This window comes from Littorina saxatilis, linkage group LG14, assembly GCF_037325665.1.
Source record: "Littorina saxatilis isolate snail1 linkage group LG14, US_GU_Lsax_2.0, whole genome shotgun sequence".
Taxonomy (NCBI): domain Eukaryota; kingdom Metazoa; phylum Mollusca; class Gastropoda; order Littorinimorpha; family Littorinidae; genus Littorina; species Littorina saxatilis.
Window position 1 is genome coordinate 14,843,946 of NC_090258.1, and position 19,190 is coordinate 14,863,135.

At 40.7% G+C, this 19,190-nt stretch overlaps 1 protein-coding gene across 1 annotated transcript; it reads right to left on the minus strand.

Moving 5' to 3' along the window:
• Positions 1-794: 794 nt before the first annotated feature.
• On the minus strand, positions 795-14,178 carry LOC138947195 (uncharacterized). Its single transcript, XM_070318629.1, has 10 exons — positions 14,015-14,178; positions 13,637-13,804; positions 10,660-10,824; positions 10,224-10,461; positions 6,643-6,739; positions 6,165-6,255; positions 5,599-5,763; positions 4,859-4,994; positions 2,933-3,106; positions 795-2,136 (listed from the first exon to the last, which is right to left on the minus strand). The coding sequence occupies exons 4-10, from the start codon at positions 10,322-10,324 to the stop codon at positions 1,662-1,664; spliced, it is 1,239 nt and encodes a 412-aa protein (XP_070174730.1). The 5' UTR covers positions 10,325-10,461; positions 10,660-10,824; positions 13,637-13,804; positions 14,015-14,178; the 3' UTR covers positions 795-1,661.
• Positions 14,179-19,190: the final 5,012 nt, after the last annotated feature.

Consider the following 19,190-nt stretch of genomic DNA (forward strand, 5'->3'; position numbering starts at 1 on the left):
GTGATCCCTGTAAAAGAAATATTTAATCCAAATGGTGATCCTGAAGGTTAAGTAAACGGCCTTCTCTGGCATATAAAGTGCTAATAAAATGACACGGGGATTAATGCTTTAATTTGGGTTTGAAATTTGTTGCAATAATTTTTTTGCCAAGTTTATATAAAATATCAGAAGTTGTGAAAGAAACAATTGAAAGTCAGAAGAGACTTAGTAGAGCAAAAGACTGGGTGGCCGAGTGGTAACGCACTTGCGCTCAGAAGCGAGAGGTTGCGAGTTCGACCCTGGGTCAGAGCGTTAACAATTTTCTCCCCCCTTTCCTAACCTAGGTGGTGGGTTCAAGTGCTAGTCTTTCGGATGAGACGAAAAACCGAGGTCCCTTCGTGTACACTACATTGGGGTGTGCACGTTAAAGATCCCACGATTGACAAAAGGGTCTTTCCTGGCAAAATTGTATAGGCATAGATAAAAATTCCACCAAAATACCCGTGTGACTTGGAATAATAGGCCGTGAAAAGTAGGATATGCGCCGAAATGGCTGCGATCTGCTGGCCGATGTGAATGCGTGACGTATTGTGTAAAATAATTCCATCTCACACGGCATAAATAAATCCCTGCGCCTAGAATATATGCGCGATATAAATTGCATAAAATAAAAATAAAAAAAATAAAGAAATCCCTGCGCTTAGAACTGTACCCACGGAATACGCGCGATATAAGCCTCAGATTGATTGATTGATTGAAAAGAGAGAGGAAACAAAAAAATGTGTCCCTTTTATATCTATATATACGACGTGTGTCTGTGTGTGTGTGTGTGTGTGTGTGTGTGTGTGTGTATTTTAACAACAAAAAAGTATCACTATTGAACATAGAATTCACACGTGCCACGTCAGTGACGCTCAAGTGCCACGTCAGTGACGCCACATATTAACCGCTAGTCGCAAGGATACATTTGATATTTGCAATTTCTTTTATGTATCAGAACGTATGATATGTCTTGACTATGATCTAACAAAATCACATCATTTACATCTGTATTCGTGTGTTGATAGATTCGCGTAGGACTGTAGCGTCCGGTCAGAGAGACAACTGGCAATAGCCGTGGAGCGATGCTTATCAGAATGCCTGACTGCTTGCTACTGTGAGTTGGAATAGTTCAAATGAAATATTTTTGTAAAAGCCATTGTTGGTGGTTAAAAAATCCCGTTCCGCATGTAAGAGCTCCCAGAGTGTTTATTTTTGGTATTTGGCAAAGTGAAGGGATGGTCTTATCCCATGTAAAATCCTGGCTATATCTGATGGGAATAGGTATGCCTTTTACCTGTTCGCTGCCAGTAAATATTTGTTTACATACAAAGTATAACCTGAAGTGACAACTTACAATTTGCCCTTGATGTATATATGAATACACTACACACGCACACATTGTTGGTTTCTTGTTGCTCATTTTCTTCGCTATTGAAAGGTTTGTTGTCCGTGGAAGCAAGTTACCCCGAACGTCAGCTGACGTCCTACAGGCAGCGAAATGGTTAGTGACGTCACTGGGAGTGAGCCTTTAAAATCATTTTTTCCAAAAATTCCAATATGCCTTTTCTCTCACACGTTGTGACAATCAATCCTCTCTTCCTTCAGTCAACACCCCCTTTTACAAGCGAGTCAATTTCTTATCAGTGGATGTACGTAACAGCTTCTGGATCTTTCTTCTCCTCTGTCCATTTCTCGGCCATGTCGAAGACATTATCTTCGTAATCAGCAGGAGGTGCGTCGAGGTCTTCGTCTGATTCACTGTCGTGGCCATCTTCGCGTGTGGATTTGGCTACTACCTCGGCCACGTCGAAGACATTATCTTCGTAATCAGCAGGAGGTGTGTCGAGGTCTTCGTCCGATCCGCTGTCGTCGTCATCCTTGCATGTGGATTTGGCTTCATGCTGCCGAAACTGGTGAAGCTTTGGTTTGAACGAGGATGGGCCATCTTGTGAATCGATCTCAGCAGAAGTAGTTTCACCAAAAACAGGATGAAGGTAACATTCATCTTCGACGTCGTCAGGTGCGCTGGCAATGGCTTGACGCAATGGTGAAATGACGTAACGAGCGGTATCGTCATCTGCTATATAGTCGTACACTTCTTCTCCATTGTTAAACCTGCCAGATCAAACAGTTCAAGATTAAATGTAGAAAGAATTGTGACCGTCTAGAGGAAAAGGAACGGTTAAGTATTGAAAGACAGAAACACTGACAACCAAGAAAAGATGTTAAGATTTGAATTTTAAAGATCCTTGACACGTAGGGTTTCGACTTAACGTTTGTGTTCCCTTCAGGTAACGTTCATGACTTTGTTTTTTGAAATTGGTTTAATTTAAATTTGTGTAATGTTAAACTTGTGGGGTCCTGATTTGGCCTATATGGTCCGCTGGACCCAAAAAGCAACAACAACTAACTAACTAACCAAGAAAAGAATAGTGCCTAGACAAGAATGTAACCTAAATGATCCGCTGGACCCAAAAAGCAACGACAACTAACTAACTAAACAAGAAAAGAATAGTGCCTAGACAAGAATGTAACCTAAATGGTCCGCTGGACCCAAAAAGCAACAACAACTAACTAACTAACCAAGAAAAGAATAGTGCCTAGACAAGAATGTAACCTAAATGATCCGCTGGACCCAAAAAGCAACGACAACTAACTAACTAAACAAGAAAAGAATAGTGCCTAGACAAGAATGTAACCGTTTTATTTGGCTTTCATTTGTCCCTTTCGGTTACTAGACAGTAATTGGCGCATTATATTCCCGCATAGTGCGCGTGCGCGCTCTCTCTCTCTCTCTCTCTCTCTCTCTCTCTCTCTTTCTCTCTCTGTCTGGTCTTGTTCTTTACTCTCCCAATGTGACCAGCATAAATGTGTACGCATACACAAACCGAACATTCTGAAATCAACAAACCTTGGAGGGAGTTCTGGGATGATAAGAGATGCTGGCACCCCCATGTGTTGTCTCATTTCAATGCCTTCCTTGTCACCATAACCGTGGGTAGCTTGCGCTGTGAACAGTCCATAGTAGCCGTGTTCCTCGTGGAATCGACGTGCAGTAAGAAACGTTTGCATCGGACCCCCTTTTCTGTGTAGAAGTGACAGATTTACTTTTTTTGTTAATTTTTAACTGTGTAGAAACAACAGATTGACTATTTTTCATGTATAACTGTGTATAACTAACAGATTGACAGGTGTTTTCGTTTATACTAAGGCAAAGTTGAAAATGTGTTTTTATATTTAGTCAAGTTTTGACTAAATATTTTAACATCGAGGGGGAATCGAAACGAGGGTCGTGGTGTATGTGCGTGCGTGTGTGCGTGCGTGTGTGTGTGTGTGTAGAGCGATTCAGACTAAACTACTGGACCGATCTTTATGAAATTTGACATGAGAGTTCCTGGGTATGAAATCCCCATACGTTTTTTTTCATTTTTTTGATAAATGTCTTTGATGACGTCATATCCGGCTTTTCGTGAAAGTTGAGGCGGCACTGTCACGCCCTCATTTTTCAACCAAATTGGTTGAAATTTTGGTCAAGTAATCTTCGACGAAGCCCGGGGTTCGGTATTGCATTTCAGCTTGGTGGCTTCAAAATTAATTAATGACTTTGGTCATTAAAAATCGGAAAATTGTAACAAAAAAAAAAAAATTTATAAAACGATCCACATTTACATTTAGCTTATTTTCCATCATTTGCTGATTCCAAAAACATATAAATATGTTATATTCGGATTAAAAACAAGCTCTGAAAATTAAATATATAAAAATTATTATCAAAATTAAATTGTCCAAATCAATTTAAAAACACTTTCATCTTATTCCTTGTCGGTTCCTGATTCCAAAAACATATAGATATGATATGTTTGGATTAAAAACACGCTCAGAAAGTTAAAACAAAGAGAGGTACAGAAAAGCGTGCTATCCTTCTTAGCGCAACTACTACCCCGCTCTTCTTGTCAATTTCACTGCCTTTGCCATGAGCGGTGGACTGACGATGCTACGAGTATACGGTCTTGCTGAAAAATGGCATTGCGTTCAGTTTCATTCTGTGAGTTCGACAGCTACTTGACTAAATATTGTATTTTCGCCTTACGCGACTTGTTTATTATTGATCCAATCGTTGCCAGATTGACCCGTTTTAACATTTATAACAATTGAAACGATTGGCAAGATGACGGTTTCTTATGTACAACAATATACACAGATGTGGGTTTACACAAATCCACATTTTCTCAAACTGCCCGTGTTCTACAAATACATAGGCAGCTCGAGTGGGTTTGAAAACCAAGTGTTCAGACACATAAGGTCTTCTTCTTCTTCTTCGTTCATGGGCTTAGACTCCCACGTACACTCGTGTTTTTGCACGAGTGGAATTTTACGTGTATGACCGTTTTTACCCCGCCATTTAGGCAGCCATACGCCGCTTTCGGAGGAAGCATGCTGGATATTTTCGTGTTTCTATAACCCACCGAACTCTGACATGGATTACAGGATCTTTTCCGTGCGCACTTGGTCTTGTGCTTGCGTGTACACACGAAGGGGGATAAGCCACTAAGCAGGTCTGCACATAAGTTGACCTGGGAGATCGGAAAAATCTCCACACTTAACCCACCAGGCGGCCGCGGCCGGGATTCGAACCCTCGACCTTCCGATTAAGAGACCGACGTCCTACCACCCCGCCACAGCTCCCGTCGACACATAAGGTCGATGTAAACGTTCTGTACGAAGGAAACAGCCAGCACAGGGCGAAGACAAGGAAGCAGATTTATCGTGGGGAATTAAGTATGATAGAACATAAACACCACACACAAATTATTTCGACTCTAGAATTATTGCTCACTTGAAGACTCTATAGACAGTAAAGACGACGAGCAGAACTGCCAGCAGTCCCAGCAAGCCGCCCACAATAGAACCAATCAGCGCTGCCGATACACCGGAACCGGAAGTTGACGTGTCAGCCACGGCCTTTCCTGTCGCTGACCAATCAGAAAACATTCGTAGAAGAAAGAAACAAAAGGTCGAAAAAACAAGAAGATATTTGGAAGGACACTTCTCTGGTAGATCCTATCCAACGTCCAAGACCGAGTGGGTCATAAATGCTGAATCAGCCAGCAAATTAATTTGTTTGTAGAAAAAAAAACCTCATTGATAACTGGTGGGGAAAAAAATTGGTTGGGTTTATTCCACATCGTCTGTCAAGAGGACAGAAATACTGAGCCAGTAGGACTAGTTACTGGGTTATAAAGAAAATGTTGTACCATGTGATTCGTATTTGAAGTTCTGATCAGACACAGTTTTACCTGATTGTCTTGTATTTAATCCATATATTCACAAGAGTTCTCTAACTTACGTCTGTCCATGTCAACCCAGGCTCATGTGTTAAGTTTTAAATTGTGTTTCAGAAAGTTTATAAATCGAACTGTTCATGTTTTCGTAAACTGTGGGTGGAAAGTATTGTGTGTGTTTTTTTAATAAATTATCTAGACAAATAACTAGACGTTTCGTAATTTTGTGAGTGATCACACATAAATCTATTATCTATTATCAAGGCTCAGCGGGTTAAAAAGAGCACAGACATACGCGTGCAGTCGCTTTGTTCATCCGCCCCGGTGGTGGTGGTGGAGGTGCCCGCGGGACACGGGTTACAGCTGTACCTGCCCGGCCTGTCCTGGTAGCTGCCTGCCGGGCACACATCACACTGAATGCTGTCGTTGGCAATCTTTTTGAATGTTCCTTCTCCGCAGTCTGTGGTGAGATGAAAAAGCAGAACAATTTCACAGACTCACTTGCACACACACACACACACACACACACACACACACACACACACACACACACACACACACACACACACACACACACACGCACGCACGCACACACACACACGCACACGCACACACACACTAAAAAGTTAATAATACGCCACTGGGTTTTTATTTACATCATATCTTTCCTCGTGAATTTATTTACACTTTTGATACGTTCTTCTGTCTATTTGAGTAAAATCTAACAAAAAGAACTGTGTCGTTGTCGCTGATAGCGAAGCACAGCAGAAGCATCAGAATCAACAACAACAAGAACACCGTAATCAACAACAACACCACTAGCAACAAGAAAAGCAGCCAACCAGCGTGTCACATAATTACCGCAGGTGTCCCCGAATCGCTGAAAACCAACAGCGCAGGTCTTCTCTAACGCGATGCGAATGTCATCCCTCTGAAGGGTGGCTCCAACAGACTGGAAGAAATTCACATTAACATTTACATAAACAACAAATGTTGCACATGATAAAGTCAATATTTAGAGTAAAGCATATTTAAAGTAAACAAAATGAATACTGAAGATGTTAAACTTAATGTATGTAATTAGCTTTCAACTAGCCTTTAAATAGCGTCCCTTGACTTGAGCGAATGGCTTCGTCGAGTCGTTCACGGAATGTGCAACGACCAACTCTGGAAACTCCGACCAGGTAAGCGAGGTTGTTTTTTAGCTTTGTTATATCTATTCATTTTGTTTATTTTAAGACACTTTGATTCGAAACCTAAAGCCAAAACGTATAATTTTGTTAAGCAAACGGCATGCAATTGAATTGACTGTGGTTGCTGTTATTGTCTTGGCCATCACCTTAGGGAGTTCAAAGGCTTCATCCTCTACTGCTGATGTCAGTAGCATGTTCTCTGTCGTCATAGTGGTACCTGTCGATAATGACGTCAAGGTCGCACTGCAAAACCAAAATATGTTCCTTGAGTGAGAATTAAAGGGGCAGTGCAGGAGTCAGCATTTCTGAAGCAACGATGTGTCTTTTTGTCGTCGATTACGATATAACCAGTCAAAAGCTTTACATAACTATCTCACAAATGCCAACACTCACCTTTAGTGTTGTAAGCCAAACAAAATGAATGCGGTTTGTCATTTCGCATCTCCCGCCATCATTTTATTAATATTTCCCGTGATCAAGTTCTGGGCATGGCTGCCAACCCTACGACTATGAATTTCCTGTGGGGGTCCGGGGGCCGAAGAAGGCCCCCTTGTTTGACTTGTCAATAAAGTCATAGTTCGTCCTATACTGCGGTAAAAACCTCACTTTAGCCTATGGTTTTTGTTCTTTTTTTGTTGTTTTCGGCGGCATTCTTAGAAGGCCAAAACCAGAAAGAAGCACAACTTATTTTCTGTACATGCCCACATCGACTTGGCTAGTCTCGGTTAACCAGAGCATCTATTCACCGGTTTCGTCCCCCAAAAAGGAGGCTGCTTTCACAAATTATTCTAGAAAATATCCTTTTCGGGAAAATCGAACCAATTTCGGGTTTTCGGGACGGATTTCAAACATCGGGAGATTCCCAAAAAATTCGGGAGGGTTGGCAGCAGTGTCTGGGGCTCAAGGCTGTGCGCGCGGTATGCCAAAATGGACCCACATACCATCTTTTACAAATTTCTAACGTAATCAAACACAAAGTCTTGACGTAAAGTATCCACACAAAACAAAAATTCCCCCTCTTGCCGATACTAATAGACTTGCATTATGATCTAGGCTTTTGACGTAATTAGTTAATTTGCGGGACCTGATGTGAGCCTGATAGTTCAGAATCCTTTCTGGAGAGATGTTTTCAAACATTATAAGCATTTTGCATGCAAATGTGTCCCCATCTCCTTGAGTGATTTTGCTTCAGAGCGTCTGTATTATAATGTACATAATTATTTGCATGATAAAAAGGTTATTTTTAACAGGAATTGGTTGGAAAAAGGCATTATTACAGTCGGTCACTTGATGAGAGCCGATGGGTTTTTGTCATATAACGATTTTAAATTGAAACATCCAAATTTACAACTGAATTTTGTTTTTTTCGAGGGCGTTATGCGCTCAGTTAAGAATTTTCATAAAAGACTAAAGTTAGATGCAGTTTTAAACAATGTTTTTCATATTGGTGATGATGTTGTATGGAAACAAATAGCTAAAGGTGGAGTAAAACATATATATACCCATCTTGTGAAAAATGATGGCAATCTACAGTGCATGGAAAAATGGGCTAATTTATTGAATTTTGATGTAAATGTTGGAAAGGTATTTCTGACAATAAGGCGAACTACACAAGACACATACCTAAGGTGGTTCCAATATAGAATACTACATAGAATTTTTCCCACTCAACGCCTGTTATTTTTGATGAAAATTTCTGACACATCACTATGTAGCTTTTGTACACAGGAAGAGGAAACCTTAGAACATTTGTTTTGGGAGTGCACAAGAGTTAAACTTTTTTGGTCTGATTTCACAGAATGGTTATGTCAAAATTTCACACATTGCAGTAATTTGAATTTGTCAAAAGAGCTTGTCATTTTAGGGTATGTAGACAACTTTCATACGGATGCTGTTTTTGATTTGTTTATTCTCCTTGCCAAACAAAGTATATTTGGAGCCAAATTAAATAAGACAGTCCCAACACTAAATGTTTTTGTGAAAATTGTCAAACAAAGGTTTTTGATCGAAAAGTATAATGCTAGTGTAAATAATTATTATGGTAAATTTGAAAAAGAGTGGTGTTTATATAGACACTTTTTTCATTGATGCTATAGGATAATTGTATTGATTGATTTCGTATGAACATTTTTGAATGTGATACTCCCTGACCCATTTACTCATAACAGGTTATACAGTACTTTTATGCCGATAATTAAACCCCATGTATACTTGGAGGCTAAATTGTGACCACCGCCCCCAACTACCCCCCTCCCCTCCCCCAACCTCAGTTACCCCCCACCCTCCCCCCCAACAACCTCAGTTCCCCCCCCCCCCTTTCCATATCCAGACCTGTTTACCCTTACGATTTTGGCGTAATTTATTACGATTTTCTGCAAAAAATACGCCATTCCGCTATCCGTGTCAAGACTACGATTTTTATAAATAATAAATGTAAAAATAAAATATTTTTTTTATTTTTTTTTTATTTTTTTATTTTATTTTTTTTTAATCAATTCACATGTTTGGCATTGTTTTTTTAATGGCAAAATGGGGTGAAAAAGCACAGGACTGACCAGAGATCATGTCTGACGAGACGCTGGAGAGCCTTATTCTAGTGGTGAAGTCTCGCCCTCACTCATTCGGCAAGCGCAAGTACAGTAGAGAAGCGCTTGACACACTGAAAAAGGCCTACTACGAGCAAAAGAAAAAGAATCAGTGATGCATGTGCTTTTGATGGGATCTTCTTTGAAATTATGATGACTACAAAAACTGACTGATGTGTTTTGTTTGTAAATGATGGATATATGTGCATGATTGCGTTTCGCAGACACAGTTGTCATGTGCCGCGGCGTTGTAATTGGCGACGAATGCTGGATGATTACTATTTTTGTGCCAGGATTACTATTTTTGGGGCTGAGCATTACTCCAAAACACTTATGGGGGTAAACAGGTCTGCATATCCCCTGTCTTTTCAACAACCCACCCTACTGTCTATGTCTGTGTCTTGTCTAGGTATGTACGTGTGTATGCGCTTTGTTGATAAACTCGGTGTATTATGATGTATGTTATGCTGTGTTTATGTGTATATAAAGGAAATAAAATGTATAAAAAAAAAATTAAAAAAAATAAAAAGTTCTGGGGCTCAAGGCTGTGCGCGCGGTATGCCAAAATGGACCCGCATACCATCTTTTACAAATTTCTAACGTAATCAAACACAAAGTCTTGACGTAAAGTATCCACACAAAACAAAAATTCCCCCTCTTGCCGATACTAATAGACTTGCATTATGATCTAGGCTTTTGACGTAATTAGTTAACTTGCGGGACCTGATGTGAGCCTGATTGAGGGTCACGCTTTCCTGCCCGCAGGATCCTCAAAATTAATTTGTAAAAATATTGCATGAAATTCAATTAAAATTGGTATTTATTTTCAAACGGATAACTGCCTGAGCATGACGGAAAGACCTTGGAGCTCCGTGCACCTGGACGTGACAAGTTCAGTAACTTTAAAGAAATAGGAAATTGACATTTGTGCAACGTTTTACTATTGAGAAAAAAATCCCACACAAGACGCTCACTAGAATTTTGACCTATCGATATTTGCAGTAGACGAACAAAATACACAACAGACAGATAACCTTGATGGATAATCACTTCGCTTGGATGTTGCTTCTTGAAAGATCGTGCGTGAGTGTGTGAGCATGTCCGTCTGTTTGTCCTCGCCTCTGTCCAATCCATAAACTTACGGCAGTTCCTCCAGTTTGACCACAGCAATAACGGACTTGGAGTTAGGTCCGGCACAAGAGGCGCTGACCTGAGCGTTGCTACACGAACTGTCTGGGCACATGTCCGGCCACTCTGATCTAAGGCCCAGCACTCTCGCTCTCAGCGTCTGTCTGACGGAGTTAGCTTCCCTGCTTGTGCACACCACCACCAGGGCGTACTTTAGGTTCAGGGAGGCTGTGTTCTTTTCACCAGGAGGCGCTGGTACCAAAATAAAAACGAGTGTTATGAATTTGGCCGGAGGCTGGTTGATAAGTTGGTTGGTAAGTTGGCAGAGCCATGGAAAACATAAGTATTGTGGAAAAAGGCAAGAAAAAGACAATACCTGCGATCATGCAAACATATGACGAAATTCACACACAGGCATTATTAAACAATGAAAAGTCACAATAAACATACCGATGCAGTCACTGAGGCTTGAGGACCCTGCCGTCTTGGTGTGTGTGCCGGGGGGACAGGGGCGACAGTGTTCCTGTCTCGCCTTGTTCTGGTACGTGTTAACAGAACACGGGCTGCAGAGCTCCCCCCTTAGTCCGTCAATGAACTTGCCCGGTGAGCAGTCTCCTTCACAAAAGACATTTGTAATATTTTTGAACAGAGTAGAAATAAGGCAAAATCAAAGCAATTTAGCAGTGGTGAAACTCAATATTTGTTCTTGTTCAGCTCTGAGAGAAACACATCCAAAAAAAAGTGGACATACATATGAGTGCCGTTGTCATTGCGATCTCTTTATTTACCCAGAAGTTGTTCTTTCCCAAATCTTTTCTCTTTTTGTTCGTCTTGGGAGGCATTGTTGGGAATTAGATCACCCACTGTTGGTCGAAATCCAAGAGCTACATGCATCTCTGATTGAAGAAGGCAAAAGGATTGTGTTTGCATGGGTGCCATCCCATGTTGGAATTAGAGGCAACTCTGCAGCTGATCAAGCTGCTAAAGAAGCCAGAGAAAGACTCATCACTGACAAACACACAAAGCATTCAGATTTCAGAACTCGCACCAACATGTACATAAAGTACCTATGGCAGAGTGAATGGGACGAATGTGAAGAAAATAAACTTCATAAGATCGTCCCCCAGCTGTCGGACAGCCTACCCCAATGTCGCCTCAACAGGAAAGAAGAGACAGTTCTCTGTCGCTTACACATTGGGCACAGTCACATTACACATTCATATCTGCTGAAAGGTGAAGATCCACCATACTGTTTTGGATGTGACGAACCATGGACATTAGAACATGTTCTCACAAAATGTGTAGACGTTCAAGAATTTCGAGACAAACACTACAATGCGGAAACACTGAAGGTTTTATTCCGGGATGTTCCCCCGGACAAGATTTTTAACTTTTTAAAAGAGATCAAGATTTTTTACAAGATTTAAAGTACCAGAAGTGAAAATGATTAATTTTTAGAACCTTCTTTTACAGTGATAGATTTGAATGTAAATAGTCTGAAACGTAGAACTTGCCACATGAAGGGAAAAGAAAATAACTGCATCGGTCTCGAATAGCAGCTAGCATCTGCTGAAGAGACATTAAACCCCAAAAACCAACCAACCATTGTTGGGAATTCATATGATCGTCGCATTGTTGCAAGAAGACAAGCCAGTTTTTCTTTCAGGGCAGTTTCCAAAAGAATACCAAGGAACATTTTTGTTTTAACATTGTTGACTTGATTAATTCCAGCGAAAAAGCCTTTTAATTTACAGATCCTGTTTAAAAATTAAAGGATTGTTTGTAACCTTTGTCCCGCCAAGGTCAGTTTTGAACGCTGTTTGTGGGGTTCTCATTTTCTTGTTTTGGGTTATTCTGATTTTGTTTTCTGTGTGCTGTTTTTATGTTGTTTTTGGTTTTTTTGGCGGTTTTTTTTCCCCAACGCAATTTTCTGAGAGAAAAAACGACGCAATTACGGTGCTTCTGCGTGCGGGAGCTGGCTTATTAGCCTAAAGCAAGCTCATGCACGTGAAAGCAGTGTATTTCCGTCGTTTTTTCTTTAACCAGCTTGCTTTAGGCTTCATTCTATATGCGCGCACACAAAACATAATTTGACAATAAGATGGACTCACGAACAGAACAGTTTTGTCGGTGAGTGGCGCCCTCTGTGGCAGTGACGTAACCCTCAGGACAAGGGGTACAAGGTTCAAACCTCTGAGTGTCGTTACCACTGTTCCACCACCCCATTGCACAGGGGACACAACTGCTATCGTGCCAACCTTCTCCGGCGTTACATGCCCCTTTCAAAAGAAAAAAGTTTTGAAGATTTATGGAAGCCGAGAAAATGCACTGTAGGAAATTGCCACAAACACAGATTACTTATGTATGTGCACATTTTGTTTAATTGTTTATTTGTTCATTTTTTTTATTCGTCTACTCATTTAGCATGTAATAGATTTCCGGTCCAGAAAGTCAGAACACAAGCACACACGCACACACACACACAATTACAAAACACGTACCTGCATTATTAAAGAATGAAAAAAAATTCCACGTACAAACAGAACAGTTGTGGGGATGAGAGGCACCCTGTTCGGCTGTGCTGTAATTCTTAGGACACGGGGTGCATGGTTCAAACCTCTGGGTGTCGTTACCACTGTTCCACCACCCCACCGCACAAGGGACACAACTGCTAACGTTCCATCCTTCTCCGGCGTCACATGCCACTGGAGAGAAAAAAAACTTCTTTTTTTTCTGATACAAAATGAAATGCAAGTAAATGTCTTAGCGCCCAGTGGATGCACTAACGCATTGACTGATTATTTACTTTTCCCTTCTGCAATGTCATAGGCAACATGAACATGTCCGATTTAACGTGGGTTAGGGGGACGAATTTACCCGATGCTCCCCAGCATATTGTAAGAGGCGACTAACGGATTCTGTTTCTCCTTTTACCCTTGTTAAGTGTTTCTTGTATAGAATATAGTCAATTTTTGTAAAGATTTTAGTCAAGCAGTATGTAAGAAATGTTAAGTCCTTTGTACTGGAAACTTGCATTCTCCCAGTAAGGTAATATATTGTACTACGTTGCAAGCCCCTGGAGCAAATTTTTGATTAGTGCTTTTGTGAACAAGAAACAATTGACAAGTGGCTCTATCCCATCTCCCCCCTTTCCCCGTCGCAATATAACCTTCGTGGTTGAAAACGACGTTAAACACCAAATAAAGAAAGAAAGGCAATTTAGTCCAGGCAAAAGTTAACATTTCTTCTGTTTATGTTATTGTTTTGTTTTCTGTTTTCAGTCGTGAATTTACGTGTGTTTTTTCACACACCATTTTTTCTGGAATAAAAAGGATCAAAATGCGGTGCTTTCACGTGTATTAACTCGCTTTATACTGGAATATATATTCTCACACAAGATAATTCTTTAACGATAAAATGAACTTACGAACAGAGCAGTTGTGTGGGTCAATCGCGCCCTCGGTGTCAGTGACATAACCCTCAAGACATGGGGTGCAGGGTTCAAACCTCTGAGTGTTGTTACCACTGTTCCACCACCCCACTGTGCAGGGGACACAACTGCTGCTGTTGAATTGCTCCCCGGGATTACATGCCCCTTTGAACAGCAAAGGGTTTTAAATATTAATGATGTAGAGAAAATGCACTGTATATAATCATGTCTCTGATGTAATACCCTCCTTTCTCATTGTCTGTGTTTATTTTTTTTAATAGAATGTCTACTCATTTACCATGCAAAATATGTACGGTCCAGAATGTCAGAACACACACACACACACACACAGAATGTAAAAAAAATTCCACGTACAAACAGAACAGTTGTAAGGATCAGTGGCACCCTCTGCAGCAGTGCTGTAGTTCTCAGGACACGGGGTGCATGGTTCAAACCTCTGCGTGTCGTTACCACTGTTCCACCAACCAACTGCGCAAGGGACACAACTGCTGCCGTTCCACCCTTCTCCGGCATTACATGCCACTGAAAAAAGAGATACGTTTTTATCTGATACAAATTGAAATGCAAGTAAATGTCTGAGCGCCTAGTGGATGCACCAACGCATTGACTGATGGAGTACTTTTCCCTTCTGCGATGTCACAGGCTACATGAACTTGTCCGATGTAACGCGGGTATTTCAAACGAGAAAAGATGTATTTATTCATTAATTGAATGATTGATTTATCATTTAGTAGACAAACATATGTCCACAAATCGCACCACAGCAGCAACAGTAATAGGCATGCAGCGAGAGTGTTTTTGATCAGTTCTGCAGCTGTCGTCATATAAACGTTCTACACTAATCGTCATAAAAAAAATTTACACACGGGTTTGAGGGCAGATCTTTCTGATAAGGCCGTTTATCGTAAAACCAATTATATGGCTGGAAAGGCCGTTTATTCCACTAACGTATTCAGAAAACAGATTGAGTATACATGACGTAGTGTCAATACAGTGGAACCTACAACACAGACACCCCCAAACTCAAAATCGCAAAATCAAGGATCCCGCGATAAAATCGACAATAAATCAGAACAACTAAATCGAAATATGTTTAGCATGTCATTAGACAGAACAATCAAATCTGCATCCAAATCAGTCTGAGTCAGTTTTGTTCACATAGCTTGTCTACCAAGGACGCTACGGCATGCTGAACGGTGTAGGTGTCAATCCTCTCAGAAGGCATAAAAGGCAGTTTTTGAAGCCGTTTTAGTGGGTAATGAGACAAAAAAATGATACATTTGAGTAACTCGCTAACGCATTGCCTTCACACTTTTGGAGATTGGTTTTACGATAAACGACCTTATCAGAAAGATCTGTCCTCAAACGCATGTGTAAAGTTTTTTTTATGACGATTAGTGTACAATCAGTCCAAACTAATTACGTGTTTCAAGTCTATCATAAATTAAACAAGTCGCGTAAGGCGAAAATACAATATTTAGTCAAGTAGCTGTCGAACTCACAGAATGAAACTGAACGCAATGCCATTTTACTCGTAGCATCGTCAGGCCACCGCTCATGGCAAAGGCAGTGAAATTGACAAGAAGAGCGGGGTAGTAGTTGCGCTAAGAAGGATAGCACGCTTTTCTGTACCTCTCTTTGTTTTAACTTTCTGAGCGTGTTTTTAATCCAAACATATCATATCTATATGTTTTTGGAATCAGGAACCGACAAGGAATAAGATGAAAGTGTTTTTAAATTGATTTGGACAATTTAATTTTGATAATAATTTTTATATATTTAATTTTCAGAGCTTGTTTTTAATCCGAATATAACATATTTATATGTTTTTGGAATCAGCAAATGATGGAGAATAAGATAAATGTAAATTTGGATCGTTTTATAAATTTTTATTTTTTTTTACAATTTTCAGATTTTTAATGACCAAAGTCATTAATTAATTTTTAAGCCACCACGCTGAAATGCAATACCGAAGTCCGGGCTTCGTCGAAGATTACTTGACCAAAATTTGAACCAATTTGGATGAAAAATGAGGGGGTGACAGTGCCGCCTCAACTTTCACGAAAAGCCGAATATGACGTCATCAAAGACATTTATCAAAAAAATGAAAAAAACGTTCGGGGATTTCATACCCAGGAACTCTCATGTCAAATTTCATAAAGATCGGTCCAGTAGTTTAGTCTGAATCGCTCTACACACACACACACACACGCACACACGCACATACACCACGACCCTCGTTTCGATTCCCCCTCGATGTTAAAATATTTAGTCAAAACTTGACTAAATATAAAAAGGGCAAATAAATGAAAGTAAATACATCAATATGAGTCAATAAATACAAAATTTAAAATGTCATCATGTCATCATGTCATCATGTCTCAATTTTCATATCTAATGAAGCGCAAAATCTTGACGTCATATGGAAATTCAAAAGAATTAGCTCGCTCTGGTTGGGACTACTCGACCTCCATATGTTACCGCCCTGATATGGCCCTTCGTGGTTGGCTGAGCGTTAAGCAAACAAACAAACACACAAACAAACCTCCAAATGTTAACTTTTGACGCAACCAATTAATGTGCTGTAACTGAATGGATAATTCCGCCACGCTTTCTCCGGCTTGTTCCGTATATCAATAACCTACCTAGACAATGATACAACAAAATAACACAATAATTTCAATGTTCAACTCCTTGATGCAAAGTCAATGAAAGATACTTGGTAAATCCCACTCGATATATAATGTAGGCACGCTCTTAAAGGCACAGTGCAGCTCACAGCCTTCGTTTTGCGTTTTTGTTGCAGCTGAGTGGATTTACAGTTCAAAAATCCTCCTATGGTAGTAAAACAAACCCAAAACTACCGACATCTGTGAAGCTCGACAGTTTCTTGTTCACGCGAGCGCATAAATTAACCTAGTTATTACGTGGTGTTTGGTCGGAGTTCGATTCAACTGAGTGATTCCGGCCTCCATTTTGTTTTACACAAACTCATGATGACGTCTGACATAGTTTGCTAGTGACGTGTCTTTTCAGTTGTGCATGATGTGCATGTGGTGATCTACCTGATCTAAATTTAGATCCAAAAATAGACCAAGACCAGGCGGGTCCGAGTACGAAATTAATTCGTAAAAAAATCGCAGTTCTTGACACTTTGGGTGCAAGTCAATGCAACTTGGTAGTTCTTCTAACGGATAGCTGCCTGAGGTATGACTAAAAGCCCCAGGCGCTCCGTGCACCTGGATTTGACAAGTTCAGTACCTTTAATTGTTGGTATATGTCCAAGTGAAAGGATGCCCTGATTCTTTGTGTAAGTCTTGACAGACTTGTGGCGGCAAACAAAATACGCCATGCATGCAGGAAGGAAAGAACCTTTACGCTCAATTGCAACAACACAATGCACGCAGGAATGAAAGAACCTTTACGCTCAATTGCAACAACACAATGCACGCGGGAAAGAAAGAACCTTTACGCTCAATTACAACAACACAATGCACGCGGGAAAGAAAGAACCTTTACGCTCAATTACAACAACACAATGCACGCGGGAAAGAAAGAACCTTTACGCTCAATTACAACAACACAATGCACGCGGGAAAGAAAGAACCTTTACGCTCAATTACAACAACACAATGCACGCGGGAAAGAAAGAACCTTTACGCTCAATTACAACAACACAATGCACGCGGGAAAGAAAGAACCGTTGCGCTCAATTACAACAACACAATGCACGCAGGAATGAAAGAACCTTTACGCTCAATTGCAACAACACAATGCACGCGGGAAAGAAAGAACCGTTACGCTCAATTACAACAACACAATGCACGCAGGAATGAAAGAACCTTTACGCTCAATTACAACAACACAATGCACGCGGGAAAGAAAGAACCGTTACGCTCAATTGCAACAACACAATGCACGCGGGAAAGAAAGAACCTTTACGCTCAATTACAACAACACAATGCATGCGGGAAAGAAAGAACCGTTACGCTCAATTACAACAACACAATGCACGCGGGAAAGAAAGAACCTTTACGCTCAATTACAACAACACAATGCATGCGGGAAAGAAAGAACCTTTACGCTCAATTACAACAACACAATGCACGCGGGAAAGAAAGAACCTTTACGCTTAATTACAACAACACAATGCACGCGGGAAAGAAAGAACCGTTACGCTCAATTGCAACAACACAATGCACGCGGGAAAGAAAGAACCTTTACGCTCAATTGCAACAACACAATGCACGCGGGAAAGAAAGAACCTTTACGCTCAATTACAACAACACAATGCTCGCGGGAAAGAAAGAACCGTTGCGCTCAATTACAACAACACAATGCACGCGGGAAAGAAAGAACCGTTACGCTCAATTGCAACAACACAATGCACGCGGGAAAGAAAGAACCGTTACGCTCAATTGCAACAACACAATGCACGCAGGAATGAAAGAACCTTTACGCTCAATTGCAACAACACAATGCACGCAGGAATGAAAGAACCTTTACGCTCAATTGCAACAACACACATGCACGTGATTATTCCCAGACCTTGACATCTGTTGCCGGAGTGAAGAAGGTAGCCGGGGTCACAAGCACAATAGAACGACCCTTCATCATTCACACACCTCTGGTCACATCCATCTGTCTTTTCGTGGCATTCGTCGATATCTGAAAACAATGAAAACATGCGTGGTACATTGTTTGTATAAAACACACACAAAAAGGTTAATTCATGTAACGTTTTTATTTCAGACAAAACGAAATTTTATTTATGACCGCAACTGTCATCGTCAAAGAATTACACCATCAGAATAATATTCATCACACTGCGATCAGAAAATATGACTTTAATTAGATTAGTAGGTTGTGAGTCAATATTCACTTCCGTTTCTTCAGTCAGAAAAACTGAATAGTACCACATTGCTTAAATATTTCTGGCATAAACAATATCATTTCTGGCATAAAAACCCACACAAAAAAACACTCATGGTAATTATTCATTTACTACCCTACCCCTCGCCATGAAGGCCAAACAAACAAGACATACACACATTAATATGCATGAAATGTATCAATCAATCAATCAATGAGGCTTATATCGCGCATATTCCGTGGGTACAGTTCTAGGCGCTCTGCAGTGATGCCGTGTGAGATGAAATTTTATACGGCCAGTAGATTGCAGCCATGTCGGCGCATATTTACCTTTCACGGCCTTATTCCAAGTCACACGGGTATGGTAGACAATTATTAACTGTGCCTAAGCAATTTTGCCAGGAAAGACCCTTTTGTCAATCGTGGGATCTTTAACGTGCACACCCAATGTAGTATACACGGGGGGTGGTTCGGACACCGAAGAGAGTCTGCACACAAAGTTGACTCTGTGAAATAAATTTCCGCCGAACCTGGGATCGAACTCGCGCTGACAGCGGCCAACTGAATACAAATCCAGCGCGCTACCAACTGAGCTATATCCCCGCCCATGTATGGCAGCCGCTTAGTGTAATGTATTCTTTGTGTGTTGTTGTTGTTG

Bases quoted from the DNA above. Each gene is read 5' to 3' on its own strand.
- LOC138947195 (XM_070318629.1), bottom strand. From the start codon at position 10,324: ATGTGCCCAGACAGTTCGTGTAGCAACGCTCAGGTCAGCGCCTCTTGT. The intron at 6,740-10,223 runs GTAAGTTTATGG...TTGGTTTTGCAG, and splicing joins GTCAAACTGGAGGAACTGCC to TGCGACCTTGACGTCATTAT. The intron at 4,995-5,598 runs GTATGTCTGTGC...CTGATTGGTCAG, and splicing joins TGAACAAAGCGACTGCACGC to CGACAGGAAAGGCCGTGGCT.